The sequence below is a fragment of the Tamandua tetradactyla genome, chromosome 17, assembly GCF_023851605.1.
Source record: "Tamandua tetradactyla isolate mTamTet1 chromosome 17, mTamTet1.pri, whole genome shotgun sequence".
In the NCBI taxonomy this organism is placed as follows: Eukaryota; Metazoa; Chordata; class Mammalia; order Pilosa; family Myrmecophagidae; genus Tamandua; species Tamandua tetradactyla.
Window position 1 is genome coordinate 15021137 of NC_135343.1, and position 27690 is coordinate 15048826.

Sequence of the window (27690 nt, forward strand, 5' to 3'; positions counted from 1 at the left end):
ATATGCATATGAACTGAGACTCTATGATGAAGGGGCAGTTTTTCTATTTTTACTTTTTCAATTCACTTCATATCTTCCTGATGATAGTAAGGAAGAACTACTGGCAAAGCCAGGCATCAGAGTTTTGTACCCAATTCTATTCTCAGTGCTAATCATTTGCTTAATTAAAGTCTGCTGTTTTGATTAAAGTTGTTCACACAGTAGAGAGGTGTCAGTTCCAGGACACGGAATGTGAAATTTTGAAATCTAGACAAACTTAACAATTATCATGAACAGTCAATCACTCACTTAAGGCCAGAAAAGCTGCTCTGCACAAACTACTAATGAGAGAAAATATATCAAAAAACCACAAGTAAAATTCATTAATATAATTTTTTTCTAATCATTGAGAATTCACATAAATTCAGACCAAATGCAAAAATTGCTGGAAGAGTATAAAAACACATGTTCTAAGATGTCAATACTAAAAATTCCCCTACCAGCTATAGAATGTGATCGAGAGGACAATGGTGAAGCTTTCCTATCTGCCCTGATCAGATGGGAATCCCTCTTAATGGTTTTGTTTTGTGCTTTCAGGGTTAATGACCATCTTTCCTCAGGTAGACCAATACCATTTCAGGTCATAGGTGACAAGATTAGACAGCTACCTGCTATAGTTCCATAGTGGTCAGCTATACTAGGTCAATAATAAAAAAAAAGAAATAGGTATATATTAAGGACACTCAATATGAAAAACACAGATTTTTAAAATAATAGGAAGAAAATAATTCCAAACAAAATAAATCACCTTATGATTCTAAAAAGCTAGTTCTTGTATACTACTGTAAACAGGACTAAATTTTTTAAAAGTTAATTTAAAATAGGATTTTTACACTACTTTTCAGGTACACATCTACTCTAGAGAGCCAGGTAACATGACGTGGTAAAGAAGCACTTAAAAAAAATCTACCTATGTTATAAGGAAGAAGTGATTAAAAACCGTTCCCTAGAAAGAAAATCTCAAACAGTAAAGTAATTCATATCCTTGAATTCACTGTGCCCTACCCTATTCTCTTCTTACCTGTCCACAGCATTGGCTACAGCTTCCAATTGCTTGAGAAGAAATGGATAAAGTTCAGGAAAACGAGAGAAAAACTCTCTCCCTGTCATTCTGTGGAAAGAGAAAAAAAGAATAGAGGAATCATTATCATTTATTTCCTCTTACCTGATAAAAAAATTGCCTTTTTTTTAAGGAAGAAAACTGAGGTCATCTTTTTGGATATTTAATGAAATAAAATGAAGAACAAAACTTGTAACATGTCAAGAACTTAATGATCAACACAAATGACACATAATTTTGATTTTGGAAATGTTTTTAATACATGGAATTTTATCTAAAAAATAAGGATTATATGTTTACAAATGTTTGGCATTAAATTCCAACAGGGAAGAAACATGTAATTTGTAAAAACACTAAGTCTCCACAATTGAGTTGAACAGACTGAGGCTGATTCAGCTTCAGCACGAATGGCAGATCTAGAGCAGAGTTTTCAACCGTGGCACTACTGACACTTCGGACAAGTTAATTCTGTTGTAGGGGGTTTGTCTTGTGCATTGAAAGATGTTTGGCAGCATCCCTGGTCTCTACCCACTAGATGTCAGTAGCACACTTCCCCCCACCCCCATGTCTTAAAAAATCAAAACCATCTCCAGACATTGCCAAATGTTCTCTGATTGGCAAAATGGACCCAGCTGAGAACCACTAGCTTGGAGTACAGCTCCCAGAAGTACAGACTGGTGTGTGATGTTCTGGAGATCCAAATTCCAGAGGGCATTTTTCATCTTTATAAGCACTACTCTTGAATTCTGAAAGACTCAAATATAGTTCCTCATATTGCACAGCTGACAAAAAATTCAAGCTAAATATAGCATTTAGTAAATTTTTTTGTTTCCATAACTATTAAGGGACTACTCTAAAGGGGTGGCATAAATATTCTCTAATGTTTACTTTTATCAATTCTAGAGATATGTTTCTATTGGTGCAGATCCAGAAGATAATATTTTTTAATTGAGGTATTTTACATATAGTAAATGCTCTGATCTTATGGGTACCATCTGATCAATTTTTACAAATCCATACTCATGTATTAAATAGTTCTATCAAGACTGAAAATTTCTATCATTCCAGAAAATTCCCTGGTCCCCCTTACTAGTCTACTACTGCTTCCCACCTCCTCTCCACATGCCCCCAAAGCAACCAGTAATCTGATTTCTATCACTACAGTTTGGTTGTGCCTATTCCAGAAATTTATATAAATATAGTGAGATATTATACAGTTTTTTCTGTATCTGGATTTTTTTTACTTGACATACAATTACGAGATTCATCCATCCTGTAGGATATATCAAAAGTTTGATTCTTTTTTTGTTGAATAGTATTCTATTTATGAATAGACAAGTTTGTTTCTCCATTCCCCTGTTGACGGACATGGGCTGTTGCCATTTTTTGGTAATATCAGCCCTCAGCTAACCATGTCTACACTGTTTTTTATGGTTGTACTGAGTAGAGAATCACCACTTATAATAATGCCCCTATGTGGTGGCAGACCATAGGTTGTATACTGCTCATAGAGGTTTGTAATGTCGTCTTACTTTAAAAGGCTCTCTCTCTGGCTATTTCAGTCCATATTTGAATCTCCCTCCTCTGAATCCTAGAATATATGTCAGTCTTATTAACTACTTTATCAAAACTGTAAGGTGATCTATACTTTTCTCAAGAAAGTAGCAAATATTTAAAAAGCTCCTATATAACTTTATGTTGGGAACTGTGCTGGGTCCTATGACAGGTACATACAATATAAGACAGTCACTGTTGTTGAATCTCAAATCTGGTTATCAAGACAAGGCACACACACAAAATAACTAATAACATAAGGCAAACCATTGTAAGGGTCAAATGAGTGATATTTACTTCACTACCCTCCCAACTTCCCAAATCAGAAATTCTCCACACACATAATCAACTGGAAAACTGTGCAGTTTATACTTCCAGAGGATCTGCTGAGTCTACTTCTCTATGTCTCCACTACTACCATTCCAAGTCTGAATGCTTTTATCTCTTGTTTAGACACTGTAACAGCCTCTTTCTTACCTGGTCTCTGCTTCCCATCTTCCCCGTCCAATTTTCTCTCTGTTGCAATAAGAGTTCTCTTTCTAAAACAGAAATCTGATCATGTGACATTATGAGGTTAATGCTTCCCATCTACTTTTTGGATAGTCTAAACTCCTTAGCCTGATTTATAAAGTTCTGTTTAATCTGACTCACTTGCCCAGCTAATTTTGCCTCTCCATGTTCACAATTCAACCCTATAAGGTTCTGTCAACATTCCATGCTCTCTTTAGCCTTCAGAGCTTGACAAATGTTGATCTGCTGCTGAGAGCACTTTTCCCCTTCCCCACCCTTTTTTTGCCAGACTAACTCCAAATAATCCTCCAAGTTTTGGTTTAGTCAAACTTCTTCCAGGACACCTTTCTCAACAGCACCTGGTTAGGTTCCTCTCCTTAGTGTTACATTAGAACCTACACTCTCCCCAGCAAGGCACTTATAATGTATCATACATGGAAATGCCTGTTTAGTTGTTTACTTCTTCTACCAGATTATATTTTCAGCATAGGCAGAGAGTATATGTATATTATTTTTCCATAGCATTCCAGGTGTTAAGTACGATGCCCGGTTCACCATGGGTACCCAATAAACGGTTGCTGAGTGAATGAAGAAAAAAGCAAAAGGACAGAGTCCTCAAGACAGACAAGGAGAAAAGAAATTGAAACTACGATGATAAAAATAATTACTATATATACAAATTAATAATATTTCAAAGTGCATCATTAGCTTTATCAAAAGGCCTTGGAACACCATTTAAGTTAATAAACTGGGTATCCTGCCAGGCCTTGAAATTTTCTAGACACAAATAAATTAAATGCCTCATGGTTTGCAAACAGTTCCAATTCTTGTTCACCTAAACTATCAAAGAGGTTGATATGTTACCTCCACAGATATAGCAACCTTGGGGGTAAATTCTCCAGTGACAGGAATTTCACACCTGTCTATCTATGTGGCTATAAACAAGCTCAATAATTTATAAAAACAAGAAGTTCGATAACCAAAAGGGTAAAACAGAACTTCTGTAAGCTCAATTTCCTAAGAAGAGAAAAGGAGACCATCAAAACTTGTGAACAGGATGAAACAGAAAGACATAGATAAGACTAAGCCAGGACCAAGGGTAAGAATAAAGCAGCTTTAAACTTGCGACCGTCAGACATGCAAAAGATGAATTATTCCCAGTCCCACCAAGTAAGAGTTATGCAGACACAAGTGACAGAGGTCCTTAGGGAAACCTATCTAAAGAAACCTACTTGCCTAGCATCAAGCACAAAGAATCTGGAACACAGAACAGCTGTGAGAGCCACAAGAAGGCAGTTCTTTGCCTGCCCAGTTCAGCGCTGGTTTCTCGGAGCTAGCCAGGACTAGGGTGCACAAAAAAGGTTAATGAATGGATGGAAATGACTGTCTGATGCTGTGGGTTTTTTTTTTTTGTTTTGTTAAGGTTTTTTTAAAAAATCCTAGCACTACTTGTTTATTGAGGAAAAAGAAGGTAAAGAAAAATCTAAAGATCACGACAAACTCGCCACCCAAAAACAGTCACCAGTCTAATGTTTTGGCATGTGTCTATCCACACCATTGTCCTTACTTTGTTCTAGCAATTGTTTTTCAAATTTAGGAACTTATCAAGAACACTGTTTCCTACCAACAAATTTGAAGTCATTTTAACGTAGTAGCCTCCTTGTGGTACTCTCTGTGCTTCTCCTACGTTGGAACTTAAGTCTCTTCCCAGGGCCTTCCCAGGCCGTAACCCAGGCTCCAAGCCAGAACACCTACCCCTGCCTGGGCTAAGCCTTGCGCTGCAGGAAGTGTTTAATGCAGCCAGGTTTGGAGCTTCCGCTGTCTGCACATGCCACTTCCAGTCTGAGTAATGTCAAGAGTCTAGTTTGTTTTTTTGTTTTTTTTTTTTTCGCATGGGCAGGCACTGGGAATCGAATCCAGGTTTCTGGCATGGCAGGCGAGAACTCTGCCTGCTGAGCCACCGTGGCCTGCCCCTAGTTTTTGTATTTTGAAAGTACCTGAACTTTGGCCATTTTGGGTAAGGCATGGCTTTGAAGCCAGTCTGCCATCTACCAGTCTGAAAAGACTTTATCTGAATCAAGCTTCAATTTCTCTTAGATACCCTGTCCCTAAGATTTGCTACACATATGAAAAGCTGAGATTCCAGAAGTGCATGTTTCTGAGCTTAAGAAAAGCATACTGATGAAAACTGCCATGCAGTGAAATGTGTTAAAAGTAAAAATAAGGTATCCCTGCCCCTAGTCCCTGTATAATTTCCCCTATCATTTTCAGTCTGTTCAGGAACAGGGATTAACAGAGTAATATACAAAGGTATAAAAAGAGAAAGCTAGCAAAGGCAAGCAAAAACACACAGGAGTCAGGAACTACTTAGAAAACAGTAGGAAACAGCTGCAAAGATGTAGGCAGGACCCAGTTGTTTGTTTGTTTTTTTTCTAAAAAGGGACTTATTCACAGGCCATGGAACAAACAATGTAAATCTGGTCATTGGATGAAAACAAACGCTGAAGGCAAAGCCTGGAAGCTTTCATTTGAAATTTCAAATGGAAACTCAATAAACTATTAAATCTAGCTACTCCCCCAAATTCTGCCCTATAAAACCACCCAAGGGAAGAGAAATCAGCTAAAGGTCTATGTCTCCTTGCCAGTGATTGCTGATAAAAACAGTAAGCTCACTGTGAGAAAAACAATATCCCCACACATGGAAACAAATCAACAAAGAAGAGAAAGCACACACACACATTTCAAAGGAAATGATCAAATAAAATAGAAACTAAGAAAAAATAATTTTTGGAGGCCCCACCCTGATCAATCAAGATGGCGGTATGAGATGCTTCAGGGCTCTGCTGCCTCACAGAAGCTATGAACAACCAGCAAGAACTGATGGAAACAGCTTTCTCAAAGCTCTAGAAAACAGTTAAAGGACTGAAGCAACAAGGTGAGCACCTAATGAAGAAAAAGGCTACTTTAAAAGTGATAGGATGTTGTGGTACCCTGGCTGATCTCTACCCCACCCCTCAGTGACTAGGCATAGAGCCAACCCACGCTCCCAGGATGGATACCTGGTCCTGGCTCTGGAGGGAGCAGAATACACCCCTGCACAAATTAGGAGCATGTATGTCTGGCCCACCTGGTGATAGCCTAAGGTACTCACAGTCCAAGAACCTGCTCTGCCTACAGAAGGCAGCTCATCAAGCTCTCCTACAGAACATTGTGGGAAAGCAGTCAAGTTCATGCTACCTGGGGCAATGGATTGCTGGCGGCAGAACACACAGTGCAGTGCCCACCACCATAATGAAACTGTTTCCTAGGAAAGAGGGGGCACTCAGAACTATGCAAACGGAAAAATTCCTAAAGTCACAGGCATATGCCCAATATAAGGCACATGCACAGATAATTAGATAGACAGACAGACAGTGAAATGAACTGATAGTCTGATAGACAGACATATAGAATTATATGGCAAATGTACAAAATGTTAAAATCAGTGAATCTAGGTATCTGGGGGATAGGGATATACTGTAGTTTTCTATATGAGGTGTATATTATTTTTGTAACTGTCCTATAGTTTGAAAGAATTTCAAAATAAAAATTGCTTAATTAAAAAAAAAAGAAATTTAGATTTGTATCCCACCAGGAGGACCATTTCTGCCTCTGTACCTAGAATCTTCTCTCCCATCTTTAGCATGGGCTGACATCAGGATTTCTCCCTAGAGCACTAGGTAACAAGAGAATGATTGAATGGAAACTAGCGATTTTAGGTATTCCAGAGACAGAATCTCACACTTGGCAAGCCCTTGTAATCATAGCAATGGTTCAACCAGCAGTTCTTTTTATTAATCTTCAGGAAACCACACAGGAAGTTAAAGGGAAACATCTTCTTCAGGGCCTCTATTTGCACACTGACTTTGATCAGGTCTCCCAAATGTCTCATTTCCCTTCCTATTTTCTGTTGATAGCTGTGTGATTCTTGGACTTTTGAACGCCTTTTTAACCCTTCTGTTTCAGGAGGTGCTTTCTAAATGGAAAATTCCCCAAACCACTAATTGGCTATCGCTTATATTAGACCCAGGGAGGTAAGTACCAGCCATTGGGTCTGGAAGTGACCGGCCATTCCCCAGGGTGGCCTAGAAATACACTTCTACTTATTACACAGCCAGTTCATGAATAAACACACATTTCTTGAATTTCTCATGTGTGCAAGGTACTTATATGTGCAGCTTAAATATATATTTTTTCCCACCAGAATTTTTTCTTAGAAAATATTTCCTGTACAATCCACTCATGAATAAAATCTCAGACCTGGACCATTTCCAACAGTAAAATTCAATTTGGGTGGTGGGTTGTTTCCAATAAAGGCCCTGAACAATTTCTCCCCTCCCTGTATGTGTATGCCTCCCTCCCTTTAAGAGATTGGGTGTAGTTCCTCTTCTCTGGACTTTGGATTGGCCTTGCGACTTGCTGTGATCAATTTCAGAAGGCAGAAGAAATGGCACTGCACCAGTTCTGGCATGGGTTCTGCCTTCTTGAAATCCTGAGCTATCATGTAACTGATCTCTCTTTTTTGGAGAGAGAGAGATCCCACCAGCCACCAGCATTTCACACCCCATTTGAGGCTACAGACATATGAATGTGAAGCCATCCTGGTAGGTTCAGCCCCAATTGAGGTCTCAAATGAAGGTAGCCACTTGAGACTTCATTTGATATCACATGGTGAAGAAAAACCACCCAGCCAAACCCAGCCAACACGCAGAATCATGAGAAATAAGAAATCATTGCTATTAAAAAAGATTACAAGAAACAAACACAAATATTCTTAATATACGATCATTCCATTCTACATATATAATCAGTAATTCACAATATCATCACATAGTTGCATATTCATCATCATGATCATTTGTTAACATTTGCATCAATTCAGAAAAAGAAATAAAAAGACAACAGAAAAATAAAATGAAAATAGAAAAAAAATTATACATACCATACCCCTTATCCCTCCCTTTCATTGACCGCTAGCATTTCAAATTAAATTTATTTTAACATTTGTTCCCCCTATTATTTATTTTTATTCCATATGGATTAATCATTTGTTGACAAGGTAGATAAAAGAAGCATCAGACACAAGGTTTTCACAATCACACAGTCACACTGTGAAAGCTATATCATATAAGCATCATCAAGAAACACGGCTACTGGAACACAGCTCTACATTTCAGGCAGTTCGCTCCAGTCACTCCATTACATCTTGGATAACAAGGTGATATCTACTTAATGCATAAGAATAACCTCCAGGATAACCTCTCCAGTCTGTTTGGAATCTCTCAGTCATTGACACTTTGTCTTATTTCATTATTCCCCCTTTTGGTCAAGAAGGTTTTCTCAATCCCTTGATGCTGGGTCTCAGCTCATTCTAGAGTTTTTCTCAATCCCTTGACGCTGAATCTCAGCTCATTCTAGGATTTCTGCCCCACGTTACCAGGAAGGTCTGCACCCCAGAGAGTCATGTCCCACATAGAGAGGGGGAGGGCAGTGAGTTTGCCTGTTGTGTTGGCTGGAGAGAGTGGCCACATCTGAGCAATAAAAGAGATTCTCTTGGGGGTGACTCTTAGGCTTAATTTTAAGTAGGCTTGACCTATCCTTTGTGGGGTTAAGTTTCATATGAACAACCCCCAAAACTGGGGACTCAGCCTATAGCTTTGGTTGTCCACATTGCTTGTGAGAATATCAAGAATTCAACTTGGGGAGGTTGAATTTTCCCCCGTTTCCTGCACATGCAAAAACATTTTTTAAATTTGTACTTTTAGTCACTATCATTGTACACTCTAGGCATTCCTAGATTATACCATCTCAATCTTTATCGTCTATCTTTCTTTGTGATTTCATTTACGCCCTCCTCCCTCTATCATTCTCACATTCAGCTTCATTCAGTATACTAACATTATTGTGTTACAGCTAGGTAGTATTGTGCTATCTGAATTTTTACAATGAGTCCTGTTGCACAACCTGTATCCCTTCAGCTCCAATTACCCAATAACTTACCCTATTTCTGTGGTCTGGTGGTCTCTGTTACCAATTAAATTCTTCAAGTTTATTCACTAATGTCAGTTCATATCAGTGAGACCATACACTATTTGTCCTTTGTTTTTGGTTAATCTCACTCAGCATAATGTCCTTAAGGTCCATCCATGTTGTTACATACTTCATAACTTTATTCTGTCTTACAGCTGCATAATATTCCATCGCATGTATATGTCCACAGTTTGGTTAGCCACCCGTCTGCTGATGGACATTTTCGCTGTTTCCATCTCTTGGTAATTGTAAATAATGTTGCTATAAACATTGGTGTGTAAATGTCTGTTTGTGTCCTTGCCCTCATGTTCTTGAGTAGAGACAGCATATAAAGATGGGTCCTATTTTTAAATCTGTTCTGCCAGTCTATGTCTTTTGATCGGGGAGTTTAATCCATTAACATTTAGTGTTATTACTGCATGGGTAGTACTTTCTTCAGCCATTTTGCCTTTTGGATTTTATATGTCATATCTAATTTTCCTTCTTTTTACTTTTACTCATAGTCTTCCTTTCTACACTCTTCTCCACACCTCTCTCCTGTATTTTTGTATCTGTTTCTACTGTTCCCTTTAGTATTTCACGCAGAGCTGGTCTCTTGGTCACAAATCCTCTCAGTGATTTTTTGTCTGAAAATGTTTTAATTTGTCCCTCTTTTTTTTTTGTGTGTGTGTATGAGTATTTTTATCTCTATTCTTTTTTTTTCAAAAACTTTTTATTGTAATAACTAATGGAGAGCACAAAATACCTGATTTTAACGACCTCCAAGTGTACAATTCATTATTATTAGTTACATCCATAACCCCTCCTTTTTCATCACTTCAAACAGAAACTCTCTCCCATTAAGCCATAACTCTTCCCACCCTGTACCCCTCCCCTGCCCCTGTCAACCTGTAACTCACAATCTATCTCTGTGACATTTGCTTCTTCTAGGTATTTCATATAAATGAGATCAAACAGTATTTGCCTTCCTGTGTCTGGCTTATTTCACTCAACTTGATGTCTTCAGGGTTCATCCATGTTGTAGCATGCACCCGAACGTCATTCCTTTTTACAGCTGACTAACATTCCGTTGTGCATATATACCATATTTTGTTTATCCAATCCAAGAGGAAAGCATCACTGCATTTCTTCAGTGCCTCTCAGTTCATGTGCAATGATGTATTCATCTGTTGATGGACACTTGGGTTGCTCCATCTTTTGGCTATTGTGAATAATGCTGCTATGAACACTGATGTACAAATACCTGTTTGAGTTCCTGCTTTCAATTCTTTTGGGTATATATAGAAATGGGACTGCTGGGTCTTATGGTAATTCTATTTTCTGAGGAACCACCAAATTCATTTCCACACTGGTTGTGCTGTTTTGCAGTGTCCCCCAGAATGTACGAGTCCCCACTTCTCTGCATCCTCACCAACACTAATTTTTTTTCTACACCCTAGTGTGTGAAGTGATATCATTGTGGTTTTGATTTGCATTTCTCTGACGACCAATGTTGAGCATCTGTTCATGTGCTTATTGGCCATTTGCATGTTTTTTTAGAGAAATGTCTGTTTAAATCCTTTGCCCATTTTTGAATTGTGTTGTCTTTTTGTTGATGAGTTGTAGAAATTCTTTATATATTCTGACTACTAAATCCTTGTCACATATATGATTTTCACAATTATTTCCCCCCAATCTATAGGTTATCTTTTTATTTTCCTGATAGTGTCCTTTGATGTTCAAAGTTTTGAATTTTGACAAAGTCCATTTTGTCTATGTTTCTTTTGTTGCTTGTGCTTTGGGTGTCATATCTAAGAAATCACTACCAAATCAAGGTCAGGAATGGTCCCCACCTATGTTTTCTTCTAGGAATTTTATGTCTTTAACTTGTAGGTTGAGGTCCTTGATTGACTTAGAGTTAAGTTTTATATACGGTTTGAAGTAGGGCTCAAATTTCTTTCTTATCACATGTGGATATCCAGTCTTCCCAACGCCATTTGTTGAAGAGATCTTTCTTTCCCCAATTAATGTATTGGGCAAACTTGTCAAAAATCATTTGGCCATAAATGTGTGGCTTTATTTTTGAACTTGCAATTTGTCCCTCATTTCTGAAGGACAGTGTTGTTTAATATAGAATTCTTGGTTGGCAGTTTTTCTCTTTTAGTAATTTAAACATATCATCCCACTGTCTTCTCACCTCCATCGTTTCTGCTGAAAATCTAAGCATAGTCTTATTGGGCTTTCCTTGTGTGATGGATTGCTTTTCTGTTGCTGCTTTCAGGATTCTCTCTTTCTCTTTGACCTGTGACATTCTGATTAGTAAGTGTCTTGGAGTACATCTATTTGGATCTATTCTCTTTGGTGTACGCTGCACTTCTTGGATCTGTAATTTTAAGTCTTTCATAAGAGTTGGGAAATTTTCCTCCATTAGTTTTTCTCCTCCTTTTTCCTTCTCTTCTCCTTCTGGGACATCCACAACACATATATTCGTGCGCTTCATATTGTCATTCAGTTCCTTGAGTCCCTGCTCATATTTTTCCATTCTTTTCCCTGTATTTTGTTTTGCTTGTCGTATTTCATATGTCCTGTCCTCCAGTTCATTAATTGTATCTTCTGCTCCTTGAGTTCTAACATTGTAGGTTTCCATTCTTTTTTTCATGTGTTCTACTGTGCCTTTCATTCCCATATGTTCTGTGATTTGTTTTTTCAGACTTTTGATTTCTTCTTTTTATTCCTTCCTTGCCTTTTTTATATCCTCCCTCAATTCATTGATTTGGTTTTTGATGAGTTTTTCCATGTCTGTTCGAACATTCTGAATTAACTGTTCCAACTCCTGTGTCTCATTTGAATTGTTGGTTTGTTCCTTTGACTGGGCCATATCTTCCATTTTCCTAGTGTGATTTATTATTTTTTGCTGGCGTCTAGGCATTTAATTACCTTATTCTGGAGACTGCTTTCACTTCTTTTACCTAAGGTTTTCTTGTTGGATGAATTTGTTGTCTATCTGTTCTTTGACATTCAGTTCAGCTTTTTCTGGACCTCTAGCTTAGGTTTTGTTTAACAGAGGAGAGTTTTTCAGTTCTTGTTTTCTTGTTTCTTGCCCTGCTTGTATGGTGCCTTTTTCCCCCCAACCTTAGGAGGGTCTACTTAGATATTATAGACCCCAGCCGGATTTTCCCAGACCAAAGTGGCCTCCTGTCAGGAGCAAAGAGTCACCTGCATCGGTTTTCCCTGAGGGTGAGACCCAGCAGGTTGAAAGACTTTCCTGTGAAGTCTCTGGGCTCTGTTTGCCTTATCCTGCCCAGTATGTGGTGCCTGTCTGCCTGCACGTCCCACCAACATAAGATGATGTGGCACTCTTAACTTTGGCAGACTCTCCCTGCTGGGGATGTGGTGGAGACAGAGGAGAGGTTGTAGGGTGGTTTTAATGGCTTCAAATTACCAAGGCCTGGGGTCTGAATTTGTTGAGGGAGGGATTCCACCTGCGTTGGGCTTCACCCCTCCCCTGGGGAAGGCACAGTCTCCAGACAAGCCCTCAAACGAGCCTATTTCTGCCTATGCCTGGGGCAGTTGCAGCCTGAGGAGCCCTGCCACTGTATCCAAAGGCAGTCAAGCCTTTGTAGAAATACAGTCACAAAAATGTCTGTTTCTTTTTTTTTTTCCTTTTCCGTCAGCCCTGCCCCCTTGGCACTGGGGCAAAAGTGAGTGACCTCAGCTTTGACCAGGTTCACCTGAGCTGGAGGCCTATTTTTAGTAGTCAGAATTTGTTAATTAATTCCACAATTGGCGTTTGGCTGGGCTCAGCCCCTGCTGCTGGTGAAGTCTCTTTCCTTTCCCCTCTGGGAAGTAGCCTGTGGGCGAGGGGCGCCGGCCGCTGCTACTTGGGGAACTCAGGGTTCTGGGGGGGCTCGTAGCCAGTCCTGCTGGTCCAGACTGGGGTACGCTGTGTGTGTGATCACTGACATGGCCCCAGGAGCTGTTCTGTAGTGTTTCTGGTTATTTAGTAGTTGTTCTGGAGGACGAACTAAAACGCGCAGATTACTAAGCCGCCATCTTGGCCCAGAAGTCCCAATCATTGCTATTTTAAGCCACTAAATTTTGAAGTGGTTTGTTCTGTAACAATAAGTGTAAACTTAGTTACAATATTCAAGGCATTAAGATGGATGCTGTGGAGTTTATGCTAAGGGACCCTGATAATAAGAAACATATAATTATTTGCCCTAACTACCAAGACACAGGAATTAAGGTTCTAACATGGATTGTACACTATTTATGGACTATAGTGTGTGAAGATTTGTCAATACAAATATTTAAGAAAAAAAAAAAAAGAGTTAAGGCTCTAAGGTGCAAGAACACAATTTTTTTCCAGGACAGTTATCTTCCAAATCTTTAAAGCAATGGACCATTATTTTCAAATATAATCCCAATAAAATCAAAACAAAGCAAAAGCAGAGATGTTATAACTGAAGCAGGTTTACGATGAATGAACATCAGTTTGCCCTTCCTCTTATCCCTAGCAAGCACAGGGCTTGAAAAATCCTAGGTGAGCTCCAGAAGCACAATTAAGAGTTTGAATGCTTTGGAGGACAAAGCAAAGCTCAAAAGTTATCCACACTCTCTACTTACTTCTATTTATTCCCATTTTTCCAAACTGTCTAGTTAAAAAAGCACACCCATCATCCACCAATGCCCATTAAACTCTATGTTACCAATTTTCTCTCTTTCATACTATGCAACAGTACCAGTCGTGGATTTCAAAAAAACATGTTTAAAGTCTCCCTATAATGTTAGCTCTTTGAGACCAAAGACTGTCTTGTTTTCTGCTCTACCACAAGCACCTAGAACTGTGTTTAGTACATAGGAGGCATCTAGAAGATATTTGCTGGCTCAGTTACTGTTTTCTCAGTCTTTCATTCAACAAACACTGCCCCAATTAATAGTGGGCCATCTTTTTCAACCACAAAGCTCCTATACCCAACAGCTTGACTTCAAAGATATGTACAGATTTGAAGAAAAACTCTTATTTGGTAATTCTAAAAAAGTGTCACATAAGCTCAAGTACATGCAATAAATATGCAAACAATTTTAGACTGCTGAATCTGCCTGATCTAATATGCTAGCAAGAAATTTCTTTCCATGTGTGTTTCCCCTCAACAGCCAGACCCCAAATCCTTCAAAGGCAGAGGCTGTGTTTGCTACTTCAACTGTATCACCTGCAGTATCTAGTAAAGGAAATAGACATAGCCTGGGCTTCTACACTTTTAAAAATAAATGAACAATAAATCAGGTCTCTTTTATTCCCCTCTTTTTATTGACTTCTATAACTATAATTAACATATGCTCATTATTTTAGAACTCAAAAAAACAAATGTGCAGAGAATATGACAAAAAAAAAATACTCACCCTATCTCATTCTAGACCTTTCCTATGAGCACGTGTAAATATATTTAAATTACACATATAACAGATACTTTTTTTCAGAGGCATAGCAAACTTAGGTGTACTGCTCAAAAACTGTTCAGCAACTCGTTTTTGAAAAAATATCTAGGTGTCGCACTTGCTTATGTTCTGGAAGGAGGTAAAGAGTAAAAAGGTCTAAGTTTCCTTGTTCTGATTTTTTTAAAAATGTTTAAATAAAAGTACATTTTCTTTATTTTTTCTCCATGCTTGATGAATAGTTTGGCTGAATACAGAATACCAGTAGGAAAATTATATTACCTCAAAAATTGAAGGTAATGCTCCATTGACTTCTAGTTTCTATTGCTGCTATCAAAAACGTCAATGCCATTTTGATCCTTGATTCTCTGTACGTGAACCATTTTTTAAAATGTTGTCTAGAAGATTTCAGAAAATTCATAATAGGTTAGTGGTTTGTTATTTTATTATTATTTACTTTGCTGGGTCTCATGTGCTTCAGTTCTAGGAAATTTCCTTGTGCTGTTTCTCTGTCAATTTTCTGTCCTCACTTTTCTCTGCTCTCCCTTTTGAACTCCCTTAAATTGGATGTTAACTGCCTAAGTTAAATCTTATAATTTTCTTATCTTTTCTCTCTCATGTTCCATTTCTCTCTTTCTTTTGTTTTTTTCTAGTTTGTCTTTCATCTTATGTTTTGAAATTTTTATTTGGGCTCACATATTTTTAATTTCTTGCAAAAGAGCATCCTGTTTCTATTTCATGTAACAAATTTCATCTTAACTCTTTTGAGAACGTTACTTTTCTTTTAAAAGTTTTCTTCTGGTTCCTATATTATATCTGCCTCTACTGAACTCCCTTTTTTCTGTTTGTTTTTATCTCTACTTTTCTTCTACTACTGATTATAAATTTTAGGCGGTATGACTATACTGAATTTCTGTTGCACAAACATCCTCCTTGCCTCCCTGCCTCCCTCCCTCTCTTCCTTCCTGCAATGCAAATAATAATTCTGTAAGTTAAAAACAGAAACACGTTAAGTGCTATAATGCGTTAAAGAAGGGTTAAAATGCAGGCCAACCAGAAGAGGACACAAATGAAGACTACTCTGAATAAGCAACATAGCAGAAACACACTTGGTTTATACTTCCTCACCAAAGCTTTCCACTGTGTGAATCCAAATTATAAATGCAAAATGTTCTACTTAAAGGATTTTCCTCTTCTTTCTAATCCTGCTATGACTAGAAAGAAACAGAAACATAATAATTACTAAGGAGGCAGGAAATCCTTCCAGCTGACCAGCTTTTACATAGTGTTCCTTATGGTCAAAATGTTGACCATATTGTGGTAACTCTTTTTGACTTTATGAACTTACTACTAAGACTGTCAATTATATTCAGCATTATTTGAGTGGAAAAACTGCTTGGATGCCAAAAGACTACTCTACAGTGCTATTTAACCTTTCCCAACAGAGACTCATTGAAACTGGGAATGAGTATGGTAAAATGTTTCACCTAACCTTACAAAGGCACTTTCCAGTAAATATTTGAAGTATATAAATACCTCCAAATAAAGTCTTAAAAATGTAGAAAATTCACAAATGTTAAGTCAAACACTCATCTTAATTATATAATCACATTTAAACTAAAATAATGCCATGGGTTCAGACAAAGGCAATAACATGCTCTATAACTACAGCAGTTGAAATGCTACTCATCTGTCTACATTAAGTCTAGTTTCAACAGAATTTTTTTTTGTATATGATACACAGAGCATTTTATCTTAAAAAAAAAGGCTGCTACTACATGATAGAATAAAATTTGAAATAATGTCTCAAAAACTACTGCTTAATATTCTGCAGTGAGATAGGAATGAGGGAGCACAATGTGGAGAAAGAAAAAAGGTTTGGAGTCAGCCAGGTCAGAGGACTACTTATTGGCAGTGTAAATTTGGATGACTATTCAAACTTGCAGAGGACTTTTCATTTTGTTTTCTATAAAACAGGAATAACAGTACCTCCTTTGCAGAATTACTGTGAGAAATGAGATAAAGCATCAACAAAGTACTGAAGGTTTCTCAACAAATCACACACACATTATTCCTTGGCATGGCTACTGGTACCCAGCCATCTTCCTTCCCCTTCCCTTCTTAAAGAGATGAAAGAGAGACTGGTATAAATTACAATTAAGGTTATCACCCTCTGAGATTCTAAGATCCAAGAGGACCAAAGAACATAAATTACATTCACTCTTGTAATGCAAATCGTTTTTTAAAATACATGAAGTGTAGGCAATGAAGATATGGTTAAAATTTGAGTTTGATGCAACAAATTTTACATAGTATTCTGAATATGTTATTAACTATATTCTACAGGAATCATAAACTAAACGATATAGCTCAGCCAAATTTTTATTAGTATAAAAAACATACTTGGGGGTGTCTAAACATATACTCACAAATAAAAGACAAAGGGTAGCAGGAGATACAAATGAAACTATAGCCAAAGTGTTTTGATGTGCCCATTTTACAAAATAAAAAATAATAGTAAAAGCAGACACTTCCACAGATGTAGATGGTTCAAGAATAAGTATATTTCATCACTGGAAAAGGAAACCATATTCCTTATAGTTTTTCGTTATTAAAATGGACTTACTAGAGATTGAGTCTGTAATGAAGCAATTTAAAGTGACTCTAATAGTTTTCCAAAAATCTCTTTAAATTTGCCAGAAAACAAGGAGCCTACAAAATAACTGTTATAAAAGCTAAATAAAAATAACTAATTGAAAGAACAGTTACTGATAGTTTTCATATGTAAATTTTGGCATTCCACCTTATTTTTAATTAATTCCATTAAACTGATGTTTCATAGGTCAGAGGATTTTATGACTACAAAACAAAAATATTGTTTATAAAGGCATGTACTGGGAACTGCCCACAAATATTGTCTAACACATTTTTTCCTTTTGTCCAATTCAAATTGTTATTGCTTCATTTTTTCCTCCTTTATGTCCAATTTTATTCTTTTTATCGACTTCTACCTCCTTTCTTTGCCCTTCAACAAGGGGTTGTCCATTATAAAGTCTATTCCATTCTTGCTGGAATTTACATAGCACCAAATTACTTTAATCTACAAGTACACTAAGGGACAAAAAACAAAACAAAAATTCACATGTTAGGAGATAAATACCCCTACATACACACAAACCTCATGCCCTACCCACTTACTCCCTAGCCTCCACCACAAAATATAAATTGAGTAGTCAAGCCTTATTTATAGAAAAGACAAAGGGTAGCAGGGGATACAAATGAAACTACAGCCAAAGAAACTTGTCTACAGAGGAAACTTAAATAGGAACTCGGGTTCGTGGATTAGTAATGGATGATGGTACAAAATAAGGATGAATCAAAGAGTCATCACTAAATTATTGTTTTATACTAAGGATGGATTATTTCATACACGTTGCCTTAAAAGACACGATTCACAGGAAGCCCAGGACTCCTTTTCCTTCCTTCTCTGAAATATGAGTAAAACTAAAGCGGGGTAGGATGGGGGAGCCATATGTCTAAAGTTCCACATCACCTATGAATGATGGTTTTAATTCTGCTATTACTGAGCTATACTTACTACTTAGGTAAGTGACCTAGCTTCTGGGTTATAGTTTCCTCATCTATTAAATGGGGATAATTATACCTGACCTAACTACCTAACATGGTTTATCACTAGGATCAAAGGAGATATGAGATCTGAAATTGCTTTAAAATCACAAAGTTCTGCTGACTCTATCTTCTGACTATCTCTCAATTCTATTCACTTCTTTCAATCTTCATTGTCACTATCCTAATTCAGATCAACAACATTTTTTCCCTAGCCTAGAACACTGGTTTACAAATACCAGACCATGTACTGGTACCCACTCACAAGGAAAATAAGAAAAACCAGGACAATATGATAAATGTTACATAAAGCTAAATAATTCTATTTATATGTCTAACATTTTTTGGGGTGTGTGTGCACACGTGTGTGTTTTTGTAGCTATGTATGCTAAAATGTCCCTTATTTTATAAAATTATTCTGGCAGTTGGTGGATTTTCTTTCTTTTTTTTTTTTTTAAGTTTGTTGGCTTACAGGGGTTCATAGAAGCCTCTTATACTCCTTTTTTATTTCTAAGGGGTCCATGTAAATACACACCATTAACTCTGATTTTATTGTTTTGCATCTCCTCTAGTTTTTACTTTGTCCATTTAACTGTTTCGTGTCAGGCAGGACGTTCGCCGGCATGGTTCCCTGGCAGCGGAGATCGATGACTTCGTGATCGCCACACCGATTGGTCTCTGCCTGCCAGAAGCACCGGCCCGCTGGAGCGGTGGGGCACCAGACCATCCCTCAGGTTCCCTGAGTTGCCGCCAGCGCGTCGGCGGCCGGGGGTTGGAGAGTGGACGGGGCCTCGTGCTCAGCTATCCCTCCCGTGGACCTGCACCCCGGCTGTCTGCCACAGAGCTTTGTGAGGCAGGAGCTGTGGCCTGTGCCTTTTAATTTTTTTTTTTTTTTTTGCAGCTTCATTCAGTGTTTTAACATAATTACATTACAATTAGGTAGTATTGTGCTGTCCATTTTTGAGTTTTTGTATCCAGTCCTGTTGTACAGTCTGTATCCCTTCAGGTCCAATTACCCATTATCTTACCCTATTTCTAACTCCGATGGTCTCTGTCACCAATGACATATTCCAACTTTATTCTCGAATGTCCGTTCACATCAGTGGGACCATACAGTATTTGTCCTTTAGTTTTTGGCTAGACTCACTCAGCATAATGTTCTCTAGGTCCATCCATGTTATTACATGCTTCATAAGTTTATTCTGTCTTAAAGCTGCATAATATTCCATCGTATGTATATACCACAGTTTGTTTAGCCACTCGTCTGTTGATGGACATTTTGGCTGTTTCCATCTCTTTGCAATTGTAAATAATGCTGTGGATTTTCTTTTAATGTCCTTATTTAACAAAGTAAAAAGGTTAGTTACAAAATTGAAATAAAAACTGTTCATGAAATACAAAAGTCTGAGTAGCACTAGCCTACATTATTCTACAAACTCTGACTCCCATCGCCAATTTTCACTTATAGTCCAGCTACAGTGTATTCACACAGCCACTAAAATGATCATATTAAAACAAACTGAATCCTATTATGCCTGGGATATACCTTCTCTTGTTCCCATATTCTTGAGTTTCAGGCCATTCTGTGATACCTGATTTTTACTCCTAGACTTTTGCACAGGAACAGTTTCCCATCTAGTCCCATTCCTGGCTAAATATTGCATATTTTTCCTCTCACTCTATATATTTCTTGCCCTTAGGTGATTTCCTTGATTCTCCAAGCCCTGATTACATGTATCTTCCAGGCACTCTTATAGCATCAATATTTGATAAATATTTACTGAGCTCCTGTACCTGTCAGGTACTTCCTGGGAAATACAGCAGTGAATGAGACCCAGACCTACTCCCAAGAAGCAGACATTCTAGCAAGAGGAAACAGACTATAAATTAAACATTATAAATGAAGATTATAAATAAATATAACACACACACACACACACAAAAAAAAGAAATGAGGGAAGAAAGAAAGAGGAAGGAGGGAGAAAAAGAGGAATAGAAAGACAATGAGAGAAAGAAAGAAAAAGAAATCTGGTGATTGTTCATCATCATGAACCTAGTACAATGTTTGACTCCTAGTGAGTGTTGAAAAATATCTGTTGAATGAATAAATAAAGGAGTGTCAAAAAAGCACTATATGAATGAGAAGGACTGACTACCATGTGCATAGGTCCATACTGGTCTATTAAAATCTCTTCTCAGAGTCTGGTCCCAATCTCTCAGAAGCCTAAATCATGCTGTATCAGTGATACCAGGGTATTCACTATTCTAAGACTTGTTTTTACAGTTGGTGAAAGTAGTAATTTTACCAGTAATTTTCAGATCAAATGAGTTAAGCACTGAAGTCTCCAAAGTCCCAACTTGGCATAGCATGCATCTTCCTCAAACTCAAAACACAAAATGTGAATAAACTCATTTTCTTCTATGGCTCTGATGCCAGGATGCTGGCTTTATCCTCTACCTAAAAGGTTAATGTTAGAAAAGTCGCTAACTACCCTGAACAAGGACCCTGTCAGGTAAATGTCAGGTATAAACCCACCTGAGTCATCACCTGCTAAAGTGAATTAAAGTCAAGAAAATAAACATTTAATGAAAATTCTTTTGCCTTTGGTACAGGAAAGATCTTAGAAATAAGCTTTCCTTTAATTAAAAAGAAAAGTAACCCAGAAAGCTGAAATGAGATCTGAGGAAACGAACTGTGGGTCAGCCAGTCAGCATTAGAAAGAATTGGCAGGACCCAGGTGAAACTGCTCCAGGGTGTGACTATAACACCATTTTGTTCATGCAAAGACTTAGAAAATAGATTTTCTGGACAGAACTGGACCTAACATCTCCACTTACCAAGCTGACAAGCCAAAAAATAAACCTGAGTACAAAGGTACCCAGTGGCTCTGAAAATAGCTCTCTGCCTTTACAGAATGCAAATACATCAAGTCCTGGGCCTGAGACACACACCAACCAATCGACCAACTGACAAATATGCATTAAGCATTGTGCTACATGCTCCAGTAGACACCAGCACATACAACACATAATTCTAAGCCTCAAGGAATTTAAAATCAAGTTTAAAAGTTAGGACAGAAACGAATGGGAAAAAAACAACAAAAAAAACATGGTTGAAAGGCTGGTATGGTAAGAGCCAAAGAAGTGGTATAAGTAACTTTGCTTTGGAGGCCAAAGGGGTAGGGGGAGAGTCCAAAAATGCGCCAGGAAGGCTAATATCATCAGAGGTGGGGCCAACCGGACTGTTGACAGGTTTGGAAAGCAGAAGAAGAGAGGTCCTCTTTAGATGAGACTCTGAGGGACAGCTAGGACTCACCTCTCCTCAGGAGTACCTAGAATTGCCTGGAGGGAAACGGTGAAGAGAAGAGGAAAGTGTGTGGAGGAGAAGGGAACTCCATGAGGACAGGTGTAGGCAGAGATGTATTGACAACAATGGAGAAGCCTGGAGCAAAAAGCTCTAGTAAGACAGCAGGCTGGGTTAAATTAGGGCCAGATGTGTAGAAGGCCTTAAATGCCAAGCTAATACATTTGAACCTATTTTTTTTAATACTGAAAAACTATATTTGAAGTTTTGGACAAAGGAGTATCATGATGAACCACATTTGGATCTGTTCTAAACAGTTTCACAGAAGACTACACAGCTACACAAAAGAAAGAACAAACTTAGTTCTTTTCAACTATGTGCCAAAAGTTTAACAACCAATGTATTTTCCTAAATACTTAGATAAAATCCTATCACCATGACTAAATTTTAGTTCTTTCAATAAATCACATATACTTGAGTGAGTGCAGTAACCACTGAAGAGCCCATTTTAAGCGGCACTGAAATATGGCTTTTGAAAGGCAAACTCCATCCTAACTATATCTACTTCCTTATTTCAACCTCCCCTCAAATCTACCTAAGGTCTTTATTTTGCTTTAAGCATTACAGATGTCCTTATGTATCCGCAGGGTAGAGCTGTTAGTCAGCTATCCGGATGCTGTGGGTTAATAGGGTTTTGTTCACAAAAATTTAATTATAGGTTTGAGCCTCAGACAAAGCGAAAACGAAAACATTGGCAGGACCCCTCTCCTGCTAATTTGCACTAAGCAACACCATCCAACTTTCTGGACTGTTCCTGTGTGCATCATTTGAAAAGACAGTTTCTTCCCTGTGTCTGAGGTATGGCAGACCCTATTTTACCCCCTATCACTTATTTGGCCTAATCTCTGGCTGCTCTGCATCACTCTTAATTTGAAACCAAGGTTCTACAAGTTGAGGCCTGAGGATGCTCAAGGGTAATTTTGACAGTTTCATATATTATGCTGGCTCCGGATGACCCCAGAACTTTACCACCTTTGACCCCCAAAAGCTGCACAAGGGAACCTGAGAGTTTAAAACCAAGCTTTAATCTACCTTAAAGTCTAGCAAATCATTTACTCTGGGAAGCAATGACTTGAGGAAGGCTGCTGAACCAAGGGTATCACAGGTTGCATTTTATACTTTGCTGATTATTGTATAGATGCCAGCTTTTAGAAACAATAAAAAGGAAACTAAATTAATAGCAATAATACCAGCTAAAGATACTGGATTTTGAAAGCTTTCTGAGCAACAAAGCAAGAAGAGAATTCTGGTTAATACAAGATTTGCCTTCTAAATCTTCAGGCAGCCTCCCACAGAAAATCTAAGATTCATGCCAGTGTCCAAAAGGGAAAGTTTCTGACCAAAAAAATGTCAGTAAAATCAATACAAAAAGCATAAAGAGAATTTCCTAAAGTAGTATGAAAAGCCTAAAGAGAATTCCTAAAGTGAACTGCTCCAAGTGTCTGAAAATCTCTAAATTAGTTCTTCAGAAGCATTATAGAGTGATGGTAAAATTTCTAATTTAAAAAAGATGGGGGTGAGGTGGGCATAGAGGAATCGTCTTCATTTCAAAAAAAGTTAAGAAGCTCTCCAAAGATGTTCAAACACTGAGATTTCCAGAGAAAAGTAATATGTGAATATAACATATGGGAATTATTAGGGCAACATTTAATTGAAAGGTGAAAGAAACAAAACTCAGAACAGGTCACTCTGAAAACAAGACCAAAGAACTTATTTCTCTTGATTTCTTCCACTCTTTCATTCACTGAGCACTTACACCAAGCAAGGCACTCTTTCTGGCATTGTGGGTGATTGAAGATGAATTTGGCTTTCAGTTTCTCCTCAGTGTTGGAAGGAAATTCCAAGTCAAAATCCCAAAACAAACAAACAACCACAAGCCACTTTTTTTTTTTTTTGAAATCTGCTTAAACATTAAAAAGCATTTCCAGTTCAAACTGCAAAGGTAACTATTCCCTCTGAGAGACAATCATTTGGACAGAGACATGTGGTAAACATTTCCTAGGGAAGGAGCAAACAAAAAAAGGTCAAAGGCAAAAGGCAACTGAGAAGAGCCACAACGTCCCAGCTAATTTACCAACTTAGAGGAGAGCAACAGTTTGAAGAGTGAGGGGCACACCCACCACTGCCATTCATCATAAACTGAGCTTTAAGAGAAAATCTCTTCATTCTTTGGGGTGAATACCACAACATCTGCTCTCTTGTCATAATAGTAACTTAGTTGATTTAAGAAAATATTCTTTTTTAAAAAAGCTATTGGTGTATAATTACATGACTTCTCTTGAACCTTGGTTTCCTTAAAAGAAGTGTTTATTCTGCACATCTGCTCTCCTCATACCTGATTACACAAAGGTACCATAAATAGCAAAGCAACAGGTATAAAAAAGACCAGCCCTCAAAACAGATCAAAGCAAACAGCCGTGGAGTCCTTTGGAAATCTTGGCTGGCAGCTCTTGTAAATAAAAGTGCTTCTAAAGCAGAAAGCATTCAACTACCGTATTTATATAGGGCGTGATTGACAGGTCCGTTATTAACTTCATAAAAACACAGGCGATGTTAACTAGCAAGAATGTTTGTTCTAGCTGTTCTATCTGAAGGAAAATGAAATCCAAGATAGAATGGCTTGCTCTCTGTTTCTTTTAAGTATTTATTTTAGAACCGTGCAGTATAAAAGAATGTTTTTTCAAGTCAGTGAACTTAAGCTATTTTGCTTACTGTTCTGGAATTTAAGTATGTTGTTATAATTCTTTAGAAAACAAATGTTACATTTACTAAAGGCAAATTCCAATGGTGCAGAGATCTTTTCAACCCTTCAAAATTTTTTATTCTTTCAAATGACTAAAATTAAAGAAATTTTACATAATTAAACCTTCTAGGAACTAAGTGTATCAAATCAGGGGATCAAAGAGCAGAAAAAGAGTCCTCCTACTGCTCTGGATGAAGACAAGGGATCCTTGGACTGCTTATGATAGCAAGTCAAAACTTTGCCAGAAGGAGATCAGAACAAAACTCATCTGTATTTTTTAATATTATTTTGAAGTTTTCTCTTTATTACTCGTACATTCTAGCATTTATGATCATTTATTTCAAAATTATAATGCAGTATATTTTATTTGAAAAATTCTCTCAAAAAATGATGTCAGTTGCATGCAGTTAATATGGGTACGAAGTCCTGAGGAAGGACTAAAATTCACTTTTGCATCTAGCAGTGTTTATTCTTGAAGCCTAATATCTTTAGCCCCCATCCTGACCCCAGTGGAGAGTAACAAATGGCAGCCTATGTTTCCCCACCTTGAAAAGCAATTTCTGTAATAGTAGCCTTAAGTAGCTATAAAACAAAGAAACCTGAAAACTTTGCATTTATCCAATCTATACTCTTATTCATTTATAAAATGATTTAAAAACTAAAAAGCAAGAAGGAAAAAGTAAAAGGAATAAAGTCAGAAGCATAAAACAAGTTTTGCTTTTTTGAATCAGCCAATAATTAAAAAATTGAAATTATATAAAGCTGGCGTTTCCCAGCCAAAAAATGCTTACAAAATTTCATGTATTTATGCATACATGTTTATTTATATGCATTTAATATCTTCAGGCCTGAGGGGGGTTTCATGTAAACATAAGTTTTGTTAAATGCCTCTTAATTACATTAAAAAAAGCTATTTGTTATCCAAATGTTTCACTCTTAGCAAAGACTGTCATCCTGTGAGCTGAATACCAAACACTGGAGCAAACAAAACAACCCCAGAAAATCCATCCTTGTTCACGGGTACACTTAATGTACCACAATCCTGTTTCTACTAGCATTCCTACAAACAGTCTTTCAGAACACTGAATTCTTATGAAATAAATATTCAGACTTAGAACATGCCCTGGCTTCCTCCAGTATCCACCCCTTTCCCTTCCCCCACAGGACTATATTTTCAAACTAGAATATTTGTTTTGACAGACTTCTGCTTGCTTAATTCTCTGGCAAAGAATTTCTTGAGCACCCCTAGTCAGTAATGAACATTTTGCCAGAAATATGCAACTCCTGGCATGTGGCATGACTAGAATGGGTCAGGGGATGCAGGGAATGGGGGGGGGGGGGCTGTCAGCAGAGACTCCCAGAATTAAAGATAAAAGCAGGCACACTGGATGATCAGAATCCTTTCCCTTAATATATTATAATTTCCTTTTGTTTTCTCTACTTCTCACTATCATAAGGAAAAATTCCATTTGGCAGTTTCACATATCTTCTCTACACTATATAAAGCAATGGGAAACTATTCCCTAAATAGTGGTTTCTAATTAAAGAATTACTTAACCAAATGAAAACCATAGGTTAGCTAATGCTACTCAGAAAGTAAATCTCCAAAACAATTTCTTAATAATAGTTTCTCAAGAAAATGAAAATCCACTGAATTTGTTAAATCCAGTGGAATGCTTCTCTTTCATTACTGCTCTAGTTACATTTCAGGACTGAACTCTCAAAAAGTTAACAGTGCAAGATGATTCCACCTTCTCCCACTGAGCTCAGAAGGGTTGGGCAGGTTATCACACAGCTCTCCTCAGAGAGTTTAGGGAATGGATGAAGTGCCTCCTTCTATAGCCACCCAAATTTTTGTGAGAATGAGTAGCCCACAAAGTAGATTTCCTGCATGGGTGGATTCAGGCACTTACCCAAACAAAACAAAGCACTCAAAGATCTTGAAAGGAGGCATAGAAGAAGACAAGCCTATTCCAAAGAACACTCCCTCTCTGCTGAGTGATCCTCTTCTCCACATGTCCATTAAATAGTGATTCCCCCCTACCCACACCCCTCCCTGAGTTACCCTCAGCCTTCAGGAAGATCTCTTTCACTCTCCCAGCAGAAAACCCCATCTCTACACTAATGAATGCATCCAGGCCAGACCTAGCTCCTATGCTCCCGACAAAATGTTTCTAATTGCCTAATGGATTACGTCCCATTGGAGGTCCCTCAGGCATCTCAAACACAGGTGCAAAACTGAACTCTGTATTTCCACCCCCAACAATCTGTTCCTCTTCAGTTCTCACCTCTGTGAATGGCACCACTATGCCCAGAAACTGTCTAAGCCAAAAAACCTGTCATTGTGTCACTATATCCTCTTCTTCAGTTACATAGTTTTTTAAATTAAGTCCCATCAAATCTACTGCCTTTTTATCTCTGATCAATACCCTTCTTTCCCTCCTCCTTGCCCACTTCATTTCTGCCCTATACTCACATTCCTCACTTCTCACCACCCATTCCATTCAGTTTCCCAAAGTGTGTTCCCTAAAACATAGTTTTAAAGTTATCCACAAGATACTTCATCAAAAAGGAGTCCATAACACAACAGTGTAAATGGAGTACACTACACTGCGGCTGAGGAGTCATGGTGCATGACAGCATATTGTCTTCTGGAGGTCCTGGATCAAAGAACCACATTCAGGCCAACCTTTTACCAACTCCACACGTCCTCCTGGTTTACCCTTCCCCTTGTTTTTCTTCACTTGTCTAACTTCTATTCATCCTTCAAGCTCAGGCTGACTCTAATAGGAAGCCTTCCCTGACAGTCTGTACATCCAAATCCCTCCTTGCAAGCACCCATGACAGAACACTCATCCTACTGGCATACAGTTTGGAGTATATGACTTCCACCTGATTGTGAGTCTCTTGAGAGCAAAGGCTTTGACTTATTTATCTTTCAGTGCCTGGCACATTACAGGGCATATAGCAAAAGATCAATAAATCCAGCTGAGTAAATGAATGCTCACAATAGCTAAATGTGCTAGACTCTCTTCTGATCCCTTTTCATGCATTAACTCAGTTAATCCTCACAAACAAACCTTTGAGGTTAGTACTAGTATTATCCCCACTCAATTTGCAAGATAGCTGAGGCAGAAAGAATGAATGTATTTCATTATTCTTTCAATATGACCTTATTTTCTTATCTCCAGCAGGGCAAAGATTAGTAATTTTACTCCTCAGGAAAGAAGACATGATTAGACCAACGGAAAGCTGTTTAGTAGAATTTTGTTACTTTTGGAAATACTGTATATTATAGAACAAAAAGCT

At 37.8% G+C, this 27690-nt stretch overlaps 1 protein-coding gene across 8 annotated transcripts in view; it reads right to left on the bottom strand.

The window, feature by feature from the left end:
• Positions 1–27690, bottom strand: part of THADA (THADA armadillo repeat containing) — a 456651-nt gene that overhangs the window by 246998 nt on the left and 181963 nt on the right. For 7 of the 8 annotated variants that reach the window (XM_077134100.1, XM_077134099.1, XM_077134098.1 and 4 more), the window contains exon 27: positions 1061–1150. In XM_077134100.1, coding sequence (XP_076990215.1) covers positions 1061–1150 — 90 coding nt within the window. Of the gene's footprint in view, positions 1–1060; positions 1151–14364; positions 15046–27690 lie in introns of those variants that run through there. The other variant, XM_077134103.1, reaches the window with a different exon arrangement.